General features: G+C 38.7%; 1 protein-coding gene across 2 annotated transcripts in view; it reads left to right on the forward strand.

The window, feature by feature from the left end:
* LOC311299859 (uncharacterized protein) overlaps nucleotides 1-15,689 on the forward strand; it is a 27,559-nt gene continuing 11,870 nt past the window's right edge. Inside the window, exons 1-6 of one of the 2 annotated variants that reach the window (XM_084423739.1) lie at nucleotides 1-766; nucleotides 1,827-1,933; nucleotides 2,013-2,123; nucleotides 2,229-2,273; nucleotides 2,930-2,956; nucleotides 4,526-4,597. In XM_084423739.1, coding sequence (XP_084279865.1) covers nucleotides 664-766; nucleotides 1,827-1,933; nucleotides 2,013-2,123; nucleotides 2,229-2,273; nucleotides 2,930-2,956; nucleotides 4,526-4,597 — 465 coding nt within the window. In that variant the 5' untranslated portion in view covers nucleotides 1-663. The remainder of the gene's footprint in view (nucleotides 767-1,826; nucleotides 1,934-2,012; nucleotides 2,124-2,228; nucleotides 2,274-2,929; nucleotides 2,957-4,525; nucleotides 4,598-15,689) is intronic. The other variant, XM_084423738.1, reaches the window with a different exon arrangement.

Below are 15,689 nucleotides of genomic sequence, written 5' to 3' on the forward strand. Positions count from 1 at the left end.
GAGACCTCCTTAAAAAAATCCCACCCAAACTTTAGATTTGCAATGCATGTAGACGAAAAAAACATTTTGCTTACGAGTAGGCTATATAGCGGCTATATTATAGCCTACCTCATTTTATAGACACTAAATTTACAAATCATGTGACCATGCTGCCTAATAAACCTTGCGAAAGTTTCCACAGTGGACAGCCGTCACCTGGTGCGTTTTTAGGATGTGAATGATGTTGTGATGATCGACAGATGCAGTTCGTACAGTGATATGTTTCTTTTCTTAAACTATGCGTTTTACAAATACATTTAAGAGAGTTCATCACATGCTTGCCCTGAATTATAGCTGGTCAGTTGTTGGCGTGTGGTATGAAGTGTAGCCTATAGTGGTAGTACGGGGGTCTAATCTTGGCATGAGGGGCTGGAGAGGGTGGATCAGATGTCAGATCTCTGACTGTAACAGCAGTCGCGCTCGGAGATTCCCACAGACTCCGTGGGAAGCATTCTTACGACTTAATAACACAGCTACAATGACAAACGAGACCGAGACAGCAGAAAATAGGGTGTGAGAGAGGGAGAGCTGCTGGTATTTGAAAGTGGATGGGAGAGAGATTGAGCAGTAAGAGGGCGGGCACCGACTCAGATCTGTGTATTTTTGACACACTGATATAGGAACATGGCCATGAGCAGGATTGGGATACAGCTGCAGTTTCTGCTGTACTCTGTGTCAGGCTACCTTTCAACGTACAATCTGGATAATATCCTCCCAATTCCTACAGGTATGAGAGAGATTGAAAGCGCGGATCCGTGTGCGCGCTCGTAAGTGATTGTCAATTTGTGATATTGAGAACGTGTGGTTTGTTTTATATTTGCGTACGTATGTACTTATCTATGTATAGCCTATTATATCTTTTTTTTTTTTGTGTGGAAAATAGATGTAAATAGCCTAGTGTATATGTAAACTCGCAATTGTGAGATAAAAAGTCGCAATTATCATTTAAATGTTTTTCTTTTGTGGCGGAAACAAGCTTCCATACCTAGTGTATATGTAGGCTATGTGTGTATTATATACACACACATACACTATTTACATATATTTTCCAAGAAAATATAATACACATACATGCTGAACTGAACAATTTACATGAATTGCTTTAGGCTTTTTGTAGCCTATGCCCTCCTTATTGCTTTATTCACAGCTGCATGAACGCCACAAGTTTGTGCAAAATATTTAAATGGGAGTTCACATGGTCAAACAGTGCAATTAAATATTAAAAATTGAATATTAAATCTTAAATATTTGTATTCATTAAACATCATGACCCTACTGTATATTTTCTACCTATATTTTATATGTAGCCTATATTACATTCACATTTCTTTTATATGCAGGCATAAATTGAAAATTATAAATAAAGCTATTGAAAGGCTTGTTTTTCCTATATTTGCACTTTCTGTGCTGTCATGACCTTAATAAAATGTATGCTTGCAATAATTAATACAGTATGTCAGTATGTGTATCATGTGATTAATTCTTATATTTCAACATAAAGGTTTTGTCAGGCTTAATATTTCAGAAGTGGAATTAAGTCTTGTTTAAGTCTCATGTCTAAATCTATTGTCATTCATCCATAAAAGCACATATCCATATGCATCCGATCCATTCTCTGTAAAGTTATCGATCTGTGTGGTATGGTGATTTTTCATATCGATGGTGCATTAAAGAGCACTTCACCTAAGTCACAGCGTTATTTCACCCCAGGTATGCTTGCCAATAAGATTATTGAGTATCCTTTATTCTTCTCTGTCGTCTTTTTGATTGTGTGGTTTATTCTTTAGCTCGGGATCCAAATGATGTCTTGAAAAGATTTGACCCTTGTTGTCTGCTGGCCCCGCCTCCCCCTCCTTTGTTCCCGCCCCCTCCTGGTGTCTGGAAAAGAGAGCCTGTGAGTGACACAATATTATAATTCTAGCCTCAAGAAATCACAGTATGTCTGTTAATCTACCTTTTATCTGTTTTTCAAGGCCTTGCCCAGTCCTGTGGAAAGGATAAGAGGGAGAGGGGAGGATGAGGAGCAGGTGAAGGAACGTGGTGTGATGGGACCACCAGGACCTCCTGGACCAGTTGGACCACAGGTAAGGAACAGGAAGAGGTATGAAGTCCCCTAGCCAGACAACTAAACAAGATGAGGAACAAAATACAACTCCTCCTCAGTCCTCAAAGGTTTTTCTTTGTTTTAGGGTCGCAGTGGCATCCCAGGGATGAAGGGACCTAAAGGAGATAAGGTAAGACGGTTAAACATCTGGTTTAAGGTGCAGTACGTGATTTCTGAGAATCATTGTTGAGCACTGCTGATATTTGAAATCAATCCAAACAAACCCTCCCTTCATTGCTCCGCCCCCAAAATGCTCGAACATGCAATGCAAGAGTGGATGTCTCTTTACCATAACAGAAGCGAATCAAAATTAAGCGAGAGTTCGTTGTTAGTCGCCAGCAGCACATACTCAAAAACCAATGTTACTCACGTATGGAGCGGAAACAACGCAACTTCGGCATCCGTTTTCAGGCCTTCCCGCTTAGGTATCTCCAGCACTGGAAGGCTTTCCTAATATTAACGCGGATCGTAAAGCTCTTGCCTGATCATAACCCTTCTTTTTCCAGTGATATTCCTCTGAGCTTTTCTATTTTGTAAAGTCACTCAGCCATCTCTCTTTCTAAAGTCTTTTTTCAAATCTCCCTGTCTCATGAGTGGACACGCCCCCTACTGCTGATTGGCTACAAGTTTGTTGAGGTGCTCGGTCCAATCCACTTTCATCAGCATTTTTCAAAAATCGCTTTTCAAAAATCGTACTGCACCATTAAGAGGAACCAGTTGCTTCAGGGTCTGTTAGTTGTAAATCTATTATGAAACTAAATTATTTGCTCTTTCTTTTCACTTTAGGGTGACATAGGACGACCAGGGTCAAAGGTCAGATTCTCATCTTTGATCTCTTGAAGTGCTATATTTGTGCCAGATGCATGGATACCACCAGTAATGATAAAAAGTCACGAATCTTCATAGAGCACATATGGAGCAGAAGTCTTGGTTCATAGTTCCTTTCTTTCATATAAAATGTCTGTTTATGATAAGACAGGTTGCATTTTGCAGTCCTTTACGCTGTTTATGATATGCTCTCTTGGTGCATGTAATAGTTTTACAGGCTGCTGTTTGATTGGCTGCCGTCCACTGCAGTTCTGCCCTGTAATATCACTTAGTGCTGAACTCAGACATTAATCTCAGTCCTGCACTGCTGCTCTCAGTCTAAACACACACAGCTATTTAATTGCACTGAACTCTCAAGCACCTCAAGCAAAAAGAGGCGAAGGAGTTTGGAACACAGGATGATTTATGGGAGATGGCAAAAATATTTTTAATCTTAATAAGTGTTTTGATTTCCAATATAAATCAAAATTAATATAATGAATAACGAAAAGTCATTTACATGAGAAGCACAATTGCATAAGATTATAACACTTTTTTCCCCCAGACAAAATATCTTTAAGAATATATGTAGGCCTATTCATTAATTTTTATTTCATTTTTGTTTATTGTTGGCTTTTTTTTTTCTTTTTTTTTAGGATCTTTTACTGTTTTGAAAAAAGTGTCTTCTGCTCACCAAGACTGCGAAAGCCTTGACAGTAAAAACAGTAATATTGTGACCTATTATTAGAATGTAAATGAACTGTTTTCTATTTGAATATATTTAAAATGTAATGTATTCCTGTGAGGGCAAAGCTGAATTTTCAGCAGCAATTTCTCCAGTCATCCTGAAATAATTCTAATACTGATTTGGTGCTCAAGAATAATTTATTATTATTAATGTTGAAAACAGTTGTGCTTTTATATATATATATATATTTTTTTTTTCAACTAATGAACTATGAAATTAAAGTCTTGTACACTTCTGATCAATTTAATGCATCAGTGCTGAATAAAACAGTTAATTTCTTACTAACTAAATTCTTAATGTCTTATAAATATGAACATTGGTGCATTTTACCATAATGCAGTTGCTGCCGTTTAATAACTTATGAGCGTTACACTGATTTTACCATGGGTAAAGGCTTTGCGTTATGCTAAGAACACCCCTTACCCATGAAACGCACAACCTCTCATCGCCTATTACTTTATTATTTTACACAATTTTACTTCTCAAGTAAAGCTTTCATTGGAAAACCAGACCAGAAATAAAGTAATTGTTTTGTACAGTACAGAGGGGATAGAGATAGAATCTAGTGTTAAAAGCAAGAGAAAGAGAGTGTTTGAGTATAGAACCTGGAAGGCATTCAAAAAGAATCAGAAAGATTAGATAGGCTAATGTTTTAAAGGAATTAAGAGGACTGCCGAGAGGCAGGGATGCTGAGTAGATGGTTTGTGTTCGATTAAAGCTGCTCTGTACACTCAGCACTTCAGCCACACTGCCAGGTTGGGTTGTGGTTGCGGTGGGTGTATAGAAGCAAACTAGCACACAACTATTTCTTCCCTTTTTCTTTGTAGGGTCGTAGTGGGCGTCCAGGTCTGCCAGGGAAACCAGGCGCTGCAGGGCTGCTCGGCCCAGAGGGACCTAAGGTGGGTGAGTTTTGCCTCTGCACTCCAACTGACCAATGTAATCAGTAGCCATACACTGCGCTAACCTAATTAAAATGACAAAATATCACCGTCATCTTTGGACGTCAGTGTCTGCATTTCAACATTATTGCTAATGACTGTATCACAGTAACCGCTAGGTCTGAGATTAACTCTTTTCCCTCCAGCGCTTTTAAAAAAAGTTTCACAAAACTTTTTAGTTTTCACAAAACTTTCATGGCCCCCAAAATATTTCGCTGTATGAATAGTCAAGTCAAGTCATCTTCATTTATATAGCGCTTTTAACAATGTAGGTTGTTTCAAAGCAGCTTTACAGAGATAAGCGTACAATTCTGAACATGAAAAGAAACAAGAAAGAACAGAGCTTTTCCACTTTTTCAACTTTAGTTAGTCTGTAATGTTGCTGTTTGGGCATAAAAAAGATCTGCATAGTAACAAAGCTCAAAGTCCACTCTAAAAGGAGATATATTATTTAACAGAATCCCCTTTTCAAGAACTACAACGAACGGCTCGTTTGGGCTTCAGTGAGGTTTTCCCGGATCTTATGAAGTCACAATTTTACTCATTTAAATAATCCCCGGCCACAGAATAAGCAAAAAAAAGGGACGAGGCCTGGTTAAGCTGCATTAGAGAAGACAGTGTTGTCGCTATGTCAAAGAGACACAGTTTTTTTCCACAGTCTTTCCAAAACTCATTTGTTTGACCTTCCTAAGGATGACGAACTTAGAGTGGCTAAAATGTATTTTAAACACTGTTTTAAACCTGAACATTATAACTCCAACGCTGCACATTATGGAGAACAGCTTGTTTTCTGTTGCTTTTGTAAGCTCTTGCTTTTGTAAGACGGTTCACCGCTCCTTAGGAAAATTAACCATGGTTTTTGATCGATTACTGTTTCTATTACTTTAGTTTTCTGAAAAATATCACGATTAAATGGTGGATAACATCGTATCTATAATGTATTAGAAACTTACAAAAAACATACCACTCTGAAATCCGTTCTGCACGATCCTCTTATTCGTTAACATTGTCAGGGTCTGAATCGGGCTCGAATTGGTTGAAATTGACGGCATCCTTATTTAAATTTACACTAGAGAAGAACTTACAGTTATGGAGGGGCGGGACATTTCCTGAACACGTGCTAAGTGATGCCAATCACAACACACTAGGCCAACTAAACAATCACAGCACATTTCGGAAGGAGAGGCTTCATCGAAATCGGCGTGTTTGAGCCAGACTGGGGAGAGAGGTGCTGTAATGTAAAATATGTAAAAAATAATGCGTTTTTTTAACAATCAAGCATAAAAAACAACAAGATTAAGAACAAAACAAAGCAAGACTTCGTAAAAGGGCATAATAGGACCCCTTTAAACAAAAACAAAACAAAAATGTTTTAAGGTCAGTTCACACCAAAAACAATAACTATAAAGATAACTATAGTAAGCTGGTGTGTGGTGGGCGTTCTGGCGCAATATGGCTGCCGTCGCATCATCCAAGTGGATGCTGCACATTGGTGGTGGTTGAGGAGATTCCCCCATCTATGTAAAGCGCTTTGAGGTCTCAGAAAAAGCGCTATATAAATGTAACGAATTATTAGGGCCCGAGCACCGATGGTGTGAGGACCCTCTTGGAATTGCTCTGTTTATTATTATTAGGGCCCAAGCCCTGAAAGGGCGAAGGCCCTATTGTTTTCGGTAGGATTATTATTATTATTATTATTAGGGCCCAAGCCCTGAAAGGGCGAAGGCCCTATTGTTTCCGGTAGGATTATTTATTATTATTATTATTATTATTATTATTATTATTTTGTCAACCTTTCGGGCACTTTTGGGGCTCTTAACATGCTCGAAAACTCTTGAAATTTTGCACACACGTCAGAACCCGCGGCCATCAGGGCCGGACTGAAGCTGGTACCCGGGCGTGGCAGGGGGGCTCGACAGCGCCCCCTGGAACGGGATCCGAACACGTGTCCATAAATCAAACACGCTTGCATGTAATAATATGAAACTCGGTACACATGTAGATCTCATCGGGCCGAACAACTTTCGTGCTCTAAGTTTTACGCCAGCCAAACAGGAAGTTGGCTATTTAGCGTTGTTTGGAAACGCATGCTGTGGAATTTAATGTACTCCTCCTAGGGAATTCATCGATTCGCCTCCAAACTCGGTGTGCATGAAGTCAAGACATTGAGGATGCTAAATTGCGGACAGATTTTTGATATCTCGAACGGTTTGGCCGTGGCGAGGAAACAAATTTATGGCGAAAAAATGAAACAGGAAGTGTGTTATAACTTCTGCATACATTAACTGATCTTGATGAAACTTCAGCAGTGTGTTCGTGGTAAGAGGCCGATCACATGGATGTGACTATTGTGAGTCAAAGTTATAGCGCCACCAACTGGCAGCAGGAATATGTCACTTTCAAAATGCTTTGAAATCAGTGTCTTATTTTTACCCGATTTGCTTCAAACTTTATGTGTACAATGTAGACACACGGCAGATGTAGACCTGTGAAAGGATTATTGATATCTTAGATACTGTTGCCGTGGCAACGCATCAAACTTTAATATTCTTTTTTGATGCTTTTGAGACTCTTAACATACTTGAAATTGCATGAAACTCGACAGACACATCACATTTATTAGCCAGTAGACATGTGCAAAGTTTCAGAAACGGGCGTGGTGAGGGGCTCAGTAGCGCCACCTTTAGTCAAAAATGGGGGCTTAGTTTTACATAGAGTCACTAAACTCGCTATGTATATTGTTCTCATTAAACCGGACAACTTTCTAATTCACACTTATTAGCTGAGAGCAACAGGAAGTCAGATATTTTGGTTTGAATGTGATTTTTTGGAGAATTTTCTCTCTCTCTCTCTCTGTCTCTGTGTGTGTGAGGGGTGGGAGGGAATTTCCAATTGATTTCAGTGTGTTTCAAGGTTTCAGGGGCTTTTGGGGCCCTTAACGTGCTCGAAAACTCTTGAAACTTTGCACACAGGTCAGAACCTGCGGCCATCAGGGCCGGGCTGAAGCTGGCACCCGGGCGTGGCAGCGGGGCTCAACAGCGCCCCCTGGAACGGGATCCGAACACTTGTCCATAAATCAAACACACTTGCATGTAATGATATGAAACTCGGTACACATATAGATCTCATCGGGCCGAACAACTTTCGTGCTCTAAGTTTTACGCCAGCCAAACAGGAAGTTGGCTATTTAGCGTTGTTTGGAAACGCATGCTGTGGAATTTAATGTACTCCTCCTAGGGAATTCATCGATTCGCCTTCAAACTCGGTGTGCATGAAGTTAAGACATTGAGGATGCTAAATTGCGGACGGATTTTTGATATCTCGAACGGTTTGGCCGTGGCGAGGAAACAAATTTATGGCGAAAAAATGAAACAGGAAGTGTGTTATAACTTCTGCATACATTAACTGATCTTGATGAAACTTCAGCAGTGTGTTCGTTGTAAGAGGCCGATCGCACAGATGTGACTATTGTGAGTCAAAGTTATAGCGCCACCAACAGGCAGCAGGAAGTACATCACTTTCAAAATGCTTTGAAATCAGTGTCTTATTTTTACCCGATTTGCTTCAAACTTTATGTGTACAATGTAGACACACGGCAGATGTAAACCTGTGAAAGGATTATTGATATCTTAGATACTGTTACCGTGGCAATGCATCAAACTTTAATATTATTTTTTGATGCTTTTGAGACTCTTAACATACTTGAAATTGCATGAAACTCAACAGACACATCACATTTATTAGCCAGTAGACATGTGCAAAGTTTCAGAAACGGGCGTGGTGGAATGGCTCAGTAGCGCCACCTTTAGTCAAAAATGGGGGCTTAGTTTTTCCTAGAATCACAAAACTTGGTATGTGTATTGTTCTCATCAAGACGGACAACTTTCTAATTTACATGAACCATCTCCGACCAACAGGAAGAGAGATATTTTGGTTTGAATGTGGATTTTCTGAAGAATTTTCTCTCCCTCTCTCTGTGTCTTTGTGTGTGTGAGGGGAGGGGGGGATTTGACTCTTGCTTTTATATTGTTAATCAAGGTTTCAGGGGCTTTTGGGGTCCTTAACGTGCTCAAAAACTCTTGAAACTTTGCACACAGGTCAAAACCCACGGCCATCAGGGCCGGGCTGAAGCTGGTACCCGGGCGTGGCTGGGGGGCTCAACAGCGCCCCCTTGAACGGGGTTCTAAAACTTGATCCATATATCAAACACGCTCGCATGAATTAATATGAAACTCGGTACACATATAGATCTCATCGGGCCGAACAACTTTACCCCGGTCAAGTTTTACGCCAGCCCAACAGGAAGTCGGCTATTATGGGTTGTTTGGAAAACGCTTGCTGTGGAATGTGAAATACTCCTCCTAGAAAATTCACCGTGTCCCCTTCAAACTCGGTGTGCATGTAGTCAAGACTTTGAGGATGCTAAATTGCGGACGGATTTTTGATATCTCGAACGGTTTGGCTGTGGCGAGGAATCGAATTTATGGCGAGAAAAGAGAAACACGGAAGTGGAATAACTTCTGCATACATTAACTGATCTTGATGAAACTTCAGCAGTGTGTTCGTGGTAAGAGGCCGATCAGATGGATGTAGCTATTGTGAGTCAAAGTTATAGCGCCACCAACTGGCAGCAGGAAGTGTGTCACTTTCAACATGCTTTAGACAAAAGTGGGGGGGTTAGTTTTAACTACAGTAAAGAAAAAATAGTTTTTATTTTGTTCTCATCAAGCCGGACAACTTTCTAATTTACATTCAATAGCTCTGGCCATCAGGAAGTCAGATATTTTGGTCTGAATGTGAATTTTTTTGCAAAATCAGCCTCTGAATTTTTAGCCACTCCTCTTAAACTATTTATTTTATTCGTACCAAACTTTTTCAACATGATGAAACTACATTAAATATGCTAAGTTGTGAATGGATAATAAATATCTCAAACGGTTTTGCTACGGCGAGGGATTAATGTCCAAAAAGGAAACACTAAAAATCTTCTAAAAATGTAATTATATACCATTTATTTCTATATAAAAGTATACAAATATCACAACTAAACCCATTTTATTCTGTTTTTGCAATTCAAGAAGAATGAAAAAGTTAAAAACAGGCTATTTAGTGCTATTTGGTTCAACAAAAAAGCAAACATAGGGCTATACTGCCCTCTTGTGTCCAAAAGGACATTAAAATAGTATATAAAACTTTTTACCAGGTAGGCCAATATTGTATTTAAATATACATTTATTAGGTATGTGTCTGAGGATATTTTCCCACCGGTTAATCGACGTGTGACACGAGTGGGTGCTTTTAAATCGCTAATATAAAAGTGAAAGTAAAAAAACGGACGTCCGCACGGACATTGATAATGGTGCACGTTGGAAAGAATGATACTTTTAAACATAACACTAAACCGCCATTAGGTGTCGCCAGGCGACCATCTTAATGAGCGAGTCATTGATTCATTCGTTCAAATGATTCGTTCCAATGACTGAGTCATTCATGATTGAGACAGATGTTTATGGATTGACCATTGAATCTTTGAGTCAAGCGATTCGTTTCAAAATGCTGAATCATTCAGTAATGAGAAAACAAGTTGCTGTGATCTTTGTTTAACTATTTTTGCTGCTGAAACAGAACAAAAACAGTCAATATTGCATCTAAAATGTAAGTGACTTAATTGTAACTGTTTATTAACCTGTTCTATGAAATCAATGTCACAGTTTCAATCGTGATTGTATTCAGGAAATAGTTGCCTACTCGTCAAGTGAGGTTGCTTAACTCTATCATATAAAATATATAAAAACTCCATATTTGTAATTTTTATAGTCAGTATGTTGTTAACTGGGTTGCTTTTTTGTGTGCTGCGCTCATTTGTTTACAATTCTCCTGGAGAAGCAGCATGAGCCTCAGCAGTGCAACCTTGTTACCATTGATCAGTAATACATTTATTATTAACTGATGATTGCAACTTAAAATGAATGTAATGAAATTAGAATAATCTCTCGTTTTAGTGATTCCCAAGTTATTTTTTTGTTATTGACGTTCTAATCAGGCTATACTCTGGTCTCTTTCAGGTAGGCCTATTGTATTTATATATAAATATATTAGGGATGTGACTGTGATAACATTTTCCCACCGGTTAATCGACGTGTGACACCGCTGAGCGCTTTTAAATCGCTAACTATAGTATACTATATACTAGTAAAATACAGACGTCCGCACAGACATTGATAATGGTGCGGAGTAGAGTGAGCATTTTCAATTTATTCCTATGGATGTAGGAATTAACTAAAACATTTTATTTATGTTTTTGTGTCCACTGTTCAACCGCAACCGCGTCACACACACACACACATTCCAGAATTGCAATCTTGACATCGCAGCCTGTTCATTATAGCCCTAATACAATATAATAATAAAAATAGTCAACCTAACATAAACGAATTACACTGCTCTGTTTAAATAGTCAGTAGTACAATCTGTACCATTCACAGTAAGCAGAGCTCCACTGTGATGTTTCCAAGAACATTTTTGCGCGTGTGAAGAGGATGATTTTTTCCATCGATATTGGAACACGAGTGAAGTACAAAGCCTATAATAAAGAATAGTTTAGCATCCAAATACATCGCAAAAATTGAAACATTTTGATTCTAATGAGAGGGTTACGTGAGACCAACACTGCTTACTTTCGTTTTTATTTTTACATTAAATTTAAAGGATTTGTTGTGGAATATTTTGGGTGTATCATAAAATCAGAATAAGGTAAGACAAGTAAAATTTTCTGTCTTATATTTATATATATATATATACGTATATATATAAGTATATATATATATATATATATATATGTGTGTGTGTGTGTGTGTGTATATATATAGATATTTATATACATATATATAGGTATTTATATACATATATATATATATATATATATATATATATAAATATAGCTGCGAGCAGCGATGGAGGGCCAAAGCCGGTGGCACCGCCATCCCCGGTGCCTTTAGGTAACTAAAGGCACCGGGGTGGCGGTGCCACCGGCTTGGGCCCGCAATCGCTGCTCGCAGCTATATTTATTATTATTTTTCTTACGACCATTCAGGCATTTTTGGGGCTCTTAACATGCTCAAAAACTCTTGAAACTTTGCACACGAGTCAGAACCCGCGGCCATCAGGGCCGGGCTGAAGCTGGTACCCGGGCGTGGCAGGGAGGCTCAACAGCGCCCCCTGGAACGGGGTCCGAAAACTTGGTCCATAAATCAAACACGCTTGCATGTAATAATATGAAACTCGGAACACATATAGATCTCATCGGGCCGCACAACTTTCATGCTCTAAGTTTTACGCCAGCCCAACAGGAAGTCGACTATTTAGGGTTGTTTGGAAACGCATGCTTAGGAATTTGAAACACTTCTCTTAGGGAATTCACCCGGTCAGCACCAAACTCGGTGTGCATGAAGTCAAGACATTGAGGATGAAAAATTGCCAGGGGATTTTTGATATCTCGAACGGTTTGGCTGTGGCGAGGAAACGAATTTATGGCGAATAATGGGACACAGGAAGTGTATTATAACTTCTGCATACATTGACTGATCTTGATAAAACTTCAGCAGAGTGTTCTTGCTCAGAGGCTGATCACATTGATGTGACTATTGTGAGTCAAAGTTATAGCGCCACCAACTGGCAGCAGGAAGTGTGTCACTTTCAAAATGCTTTGAAATCACCCTCTTATTTTAACCCGATTTGCTTCAAACTTTATGTGAATAATGTGGACACACGGCAGATGTAGACCTGTGAAAGGTTTATTGATATCTTAGATACTGTTGCCGTGGCAACGCATCAAACTTTAATATTCTTTTTTGATGCTTTTGAGACTCTTAACATACTTGAAATTGCATGAAACTCGACAGACACATCACATTTATTAGCCAGTAGACATGTGCAAAGTTTCAGAAACGGGCGTGGTGAGGGGCTCAGTAGCGCCACCTTTAGTCAAAAATGGGGGCTTAGTTTTACATAGAGTCACTAAACTCGCTATGTATATTGTTCTCATTAAACCGGACAACTTTCTAATTCACACTTATTAGCTGAGAGCAACAGGAAGTCAGATATTTTGGTTTGAATGTGATTTTTTGGAGAATTCTCTCTCTCTCTCTCTCTCTGTCTCTGTGTGTGTGAGGGGTGGGAGGGAATTTCCAATTGATTTCAGTGTGTTTCAAGGTTTCAGGGGCTTTTGGGGCCCTTAACGTGCTCGAAAACTCTTGAAACTTTGCACACAGGTCAGAACCTGCGGCCATCAGGGCCGGGCTGAAGCTGGTACCCGGGCGTGGCAGGGGGGCTCAACAGCGCCCCCTGGAACGGGATCCAAACACTTGTCCATAAATCAAACACACTTGCATGTAATGATATGAAACTCGGTACACATATAGATCACATCGGGCCGAACAACTTTCGTGCTCTAAGTTTTACACCAGCCCAACAGGAAGTCGGCAATTATGGGTTGTTTGGAGAACGCTTGCTGTGGAATTTGAAACACTTCTCCTAGAGAATTAATTAAATCGCCACCAAACTCGGTGTGCATGAAGTCAAGACATTGAGGATGCTAAATTGCGGACGGATTTTTGATATCTCGAACGCTTTGGTCGTGGTGAGGAAATGCATTTATTGCGAGAAAAGAGAAACACGAAGTGGTATAACTTTAGCATACATTAACTGATCTTGATGAAACTTCAGCAGTGTGTTCGTGGTAAGAGGCCGATCAGATGGATGTAACTATTGTGAGTCAAAGTTATAGCGCCACCAACTGGCAGCAGGAAGTGTGTCACTTTCAAAATGTTTTTGACAAAAGTGGGGGGGTTAGGTTTACCCACAATTACAAAAATCAGTAAGTATATTGGTCTCATCGAGCTGGACAACTTTCTAATTTGCAGTCATTAGCTTGGACCAACAGGAAGTCAGATATTTTGGTTTGAATGTGGATTTATTTGCAAATTCAGCCTCTGCTTTTTACCCACTCCTGCTAAGTGTTTTTTTTTTTATTCACACCAAACTTTTTCAACATGATGAAAATACATTAAATATGCTAAATTGAGAACGGATATTGAATATCTCAAACGGTTTTGACATGGCGAGGGATTAAAATAATGTCAAAAAAGGAATCAGAAAACATCTCATATATTCTTAAAATTTAATTATACACCATTTATTTTTATATAAAATTATACAAATATTAGAACTAAACCTATTTTATTCTGTTTTTGCAATTCAAGAAGTATGAAAAAGTTAAAAACAGGCTATTTAGTGCTATTTGTTTCAACAAAAAAGCAAACATAGGGCTATACTGCCCTCTTGTGTCCAAAAGGATATCAAAATAGTATATAAAACGTTTTACTAGGTAGGCCTATTGTATTTAAATATAAATTTATTAGGTATATGACTGTGAGGATATTTTCCCATCGGTTAAGCGACGTGTGACACGAGCGGGTGCTTTTAAATCGCTAATATAAAAGTGAAAGTAAAAAAACGGACGTCCGCACGGACATTGATAATGGTGCACGTTGGAAAGAATGATACTTTTAAACATAACACTAAACCGCCATTAGGTGTCGCCAGGCGACCATCTTAATGAGCGAGTCATTGATTCATTCGTTCAAACGATTCATTCCAATGACTGAGTCATTCATGATTGAGACAGATGTTTATGGATTGACCATTGAATCTTTGAGTCAAGCGATTCGTTTCAAAATGCTGAATCATTCAGTAATGAGAAAACAAGTTGCTGTGATCTTTGTTTAACTATTTTTGCTGCTGAAACAGAACAAAAACAGTCAATATTGCATCTAAAATGTAAGTGACTTAATTGTAACTGTTTATTAACCTGTTGTATGAAATCAATGTCACAGTTTCAATTGTGATTGTATTCAGGAAATAGTTGCCTACTCGTCAAGTGAGGTTGCTTAACTCTATCATATGTTATAAAATATATAAAAACTCCATATTTGTAATTTTTATAGTCAGTATGTTGTTAACTGGGTTGCTTTTTTGTGTGCTGCGCTCATTTATTTACAATTCTCCTGGAGAAGCAGCATGAGCCTCAGCAGTGCAACCTTGTTACCATTGATCAGTAATACATTTATTATTAACTGCTGATTGCAACTTAAAATGAATGTAATGAAATTAGAATAATCTCTCGTTTTAGTGATTAAGTTATTAATAACTTATTAATAAATTGATAAGTTATTTTTTTGTTATTGACGTTCTAATCAGGCTATACTTTGGTCGGGCAAGTAAAATTCTCTTTCAGGTAGGCCTATTGTATTTATATATAAATATATTAGGGATGTGACTGTGATAAAAATTTTCCCACCGGTTAATCGACATGTGACACCGCTGAGGGCTTTTAAATCGCTAACTATAGTATACTATATACTAGTAAAATACAGACGTCCGCACAGACATTGATAATGGTGCGGAGTAGAGCGAGCATTTTCAATGTATTCCTATGGATGTAGGAATTAACTAAAACATTTTATTTATGTTTTTGTGTCCACTGTTCAACCGCAACCGCGTCACACACACATTCCAGAATTGCAATCTTGACATTCATTATAGCCCTAATACAATATAATAATAAAAATAGTCAACCTAACATAAACGAATTACACTGCTCTGTTTAAATAGTCAGTAGTACAATCTGTACCATTCACAGTAAGCAGAGCTCCACTGTGATGTTTCCAAGCACATTTTTGCGCGCGTGAAGAGGATGATTTTTTCCATCGATATTGGAACACGAGTGAAGTACAAAGCCTATAATAAAGAATAGTTTAGCATCCAAATACATCGCAAAAAAAATATATAAATATACATCGCAAAATAAAATATATATATGTGTGTGTGTGTGTATATATATATATATATATATATATATATATATATATATAAATATAGCTGCGAGCAGCGATGGAGGGCCAAAGCCGGTGGCACCGCCATCCCCGGTGCCTTTAGGTAACTAAAGGCACCGGGGTGGCGGTGCCACCGGCTTGGGCCCGCAATCGCTGCTCGC

The sequence above is a fragment of the Rutilus rutilus genome (genome assembly GCF_951802725.1).
Source record: "Rutilus rutilus genome assembly, chromosome: 11".
NCBI classification, from domain to species: domain Eukaryota; kingdom Metazoa; phylum Chordata; class Actinopteri; order Cypriniformes; family Leuciscidae; genus Rutilus; species Rutilus rutilus.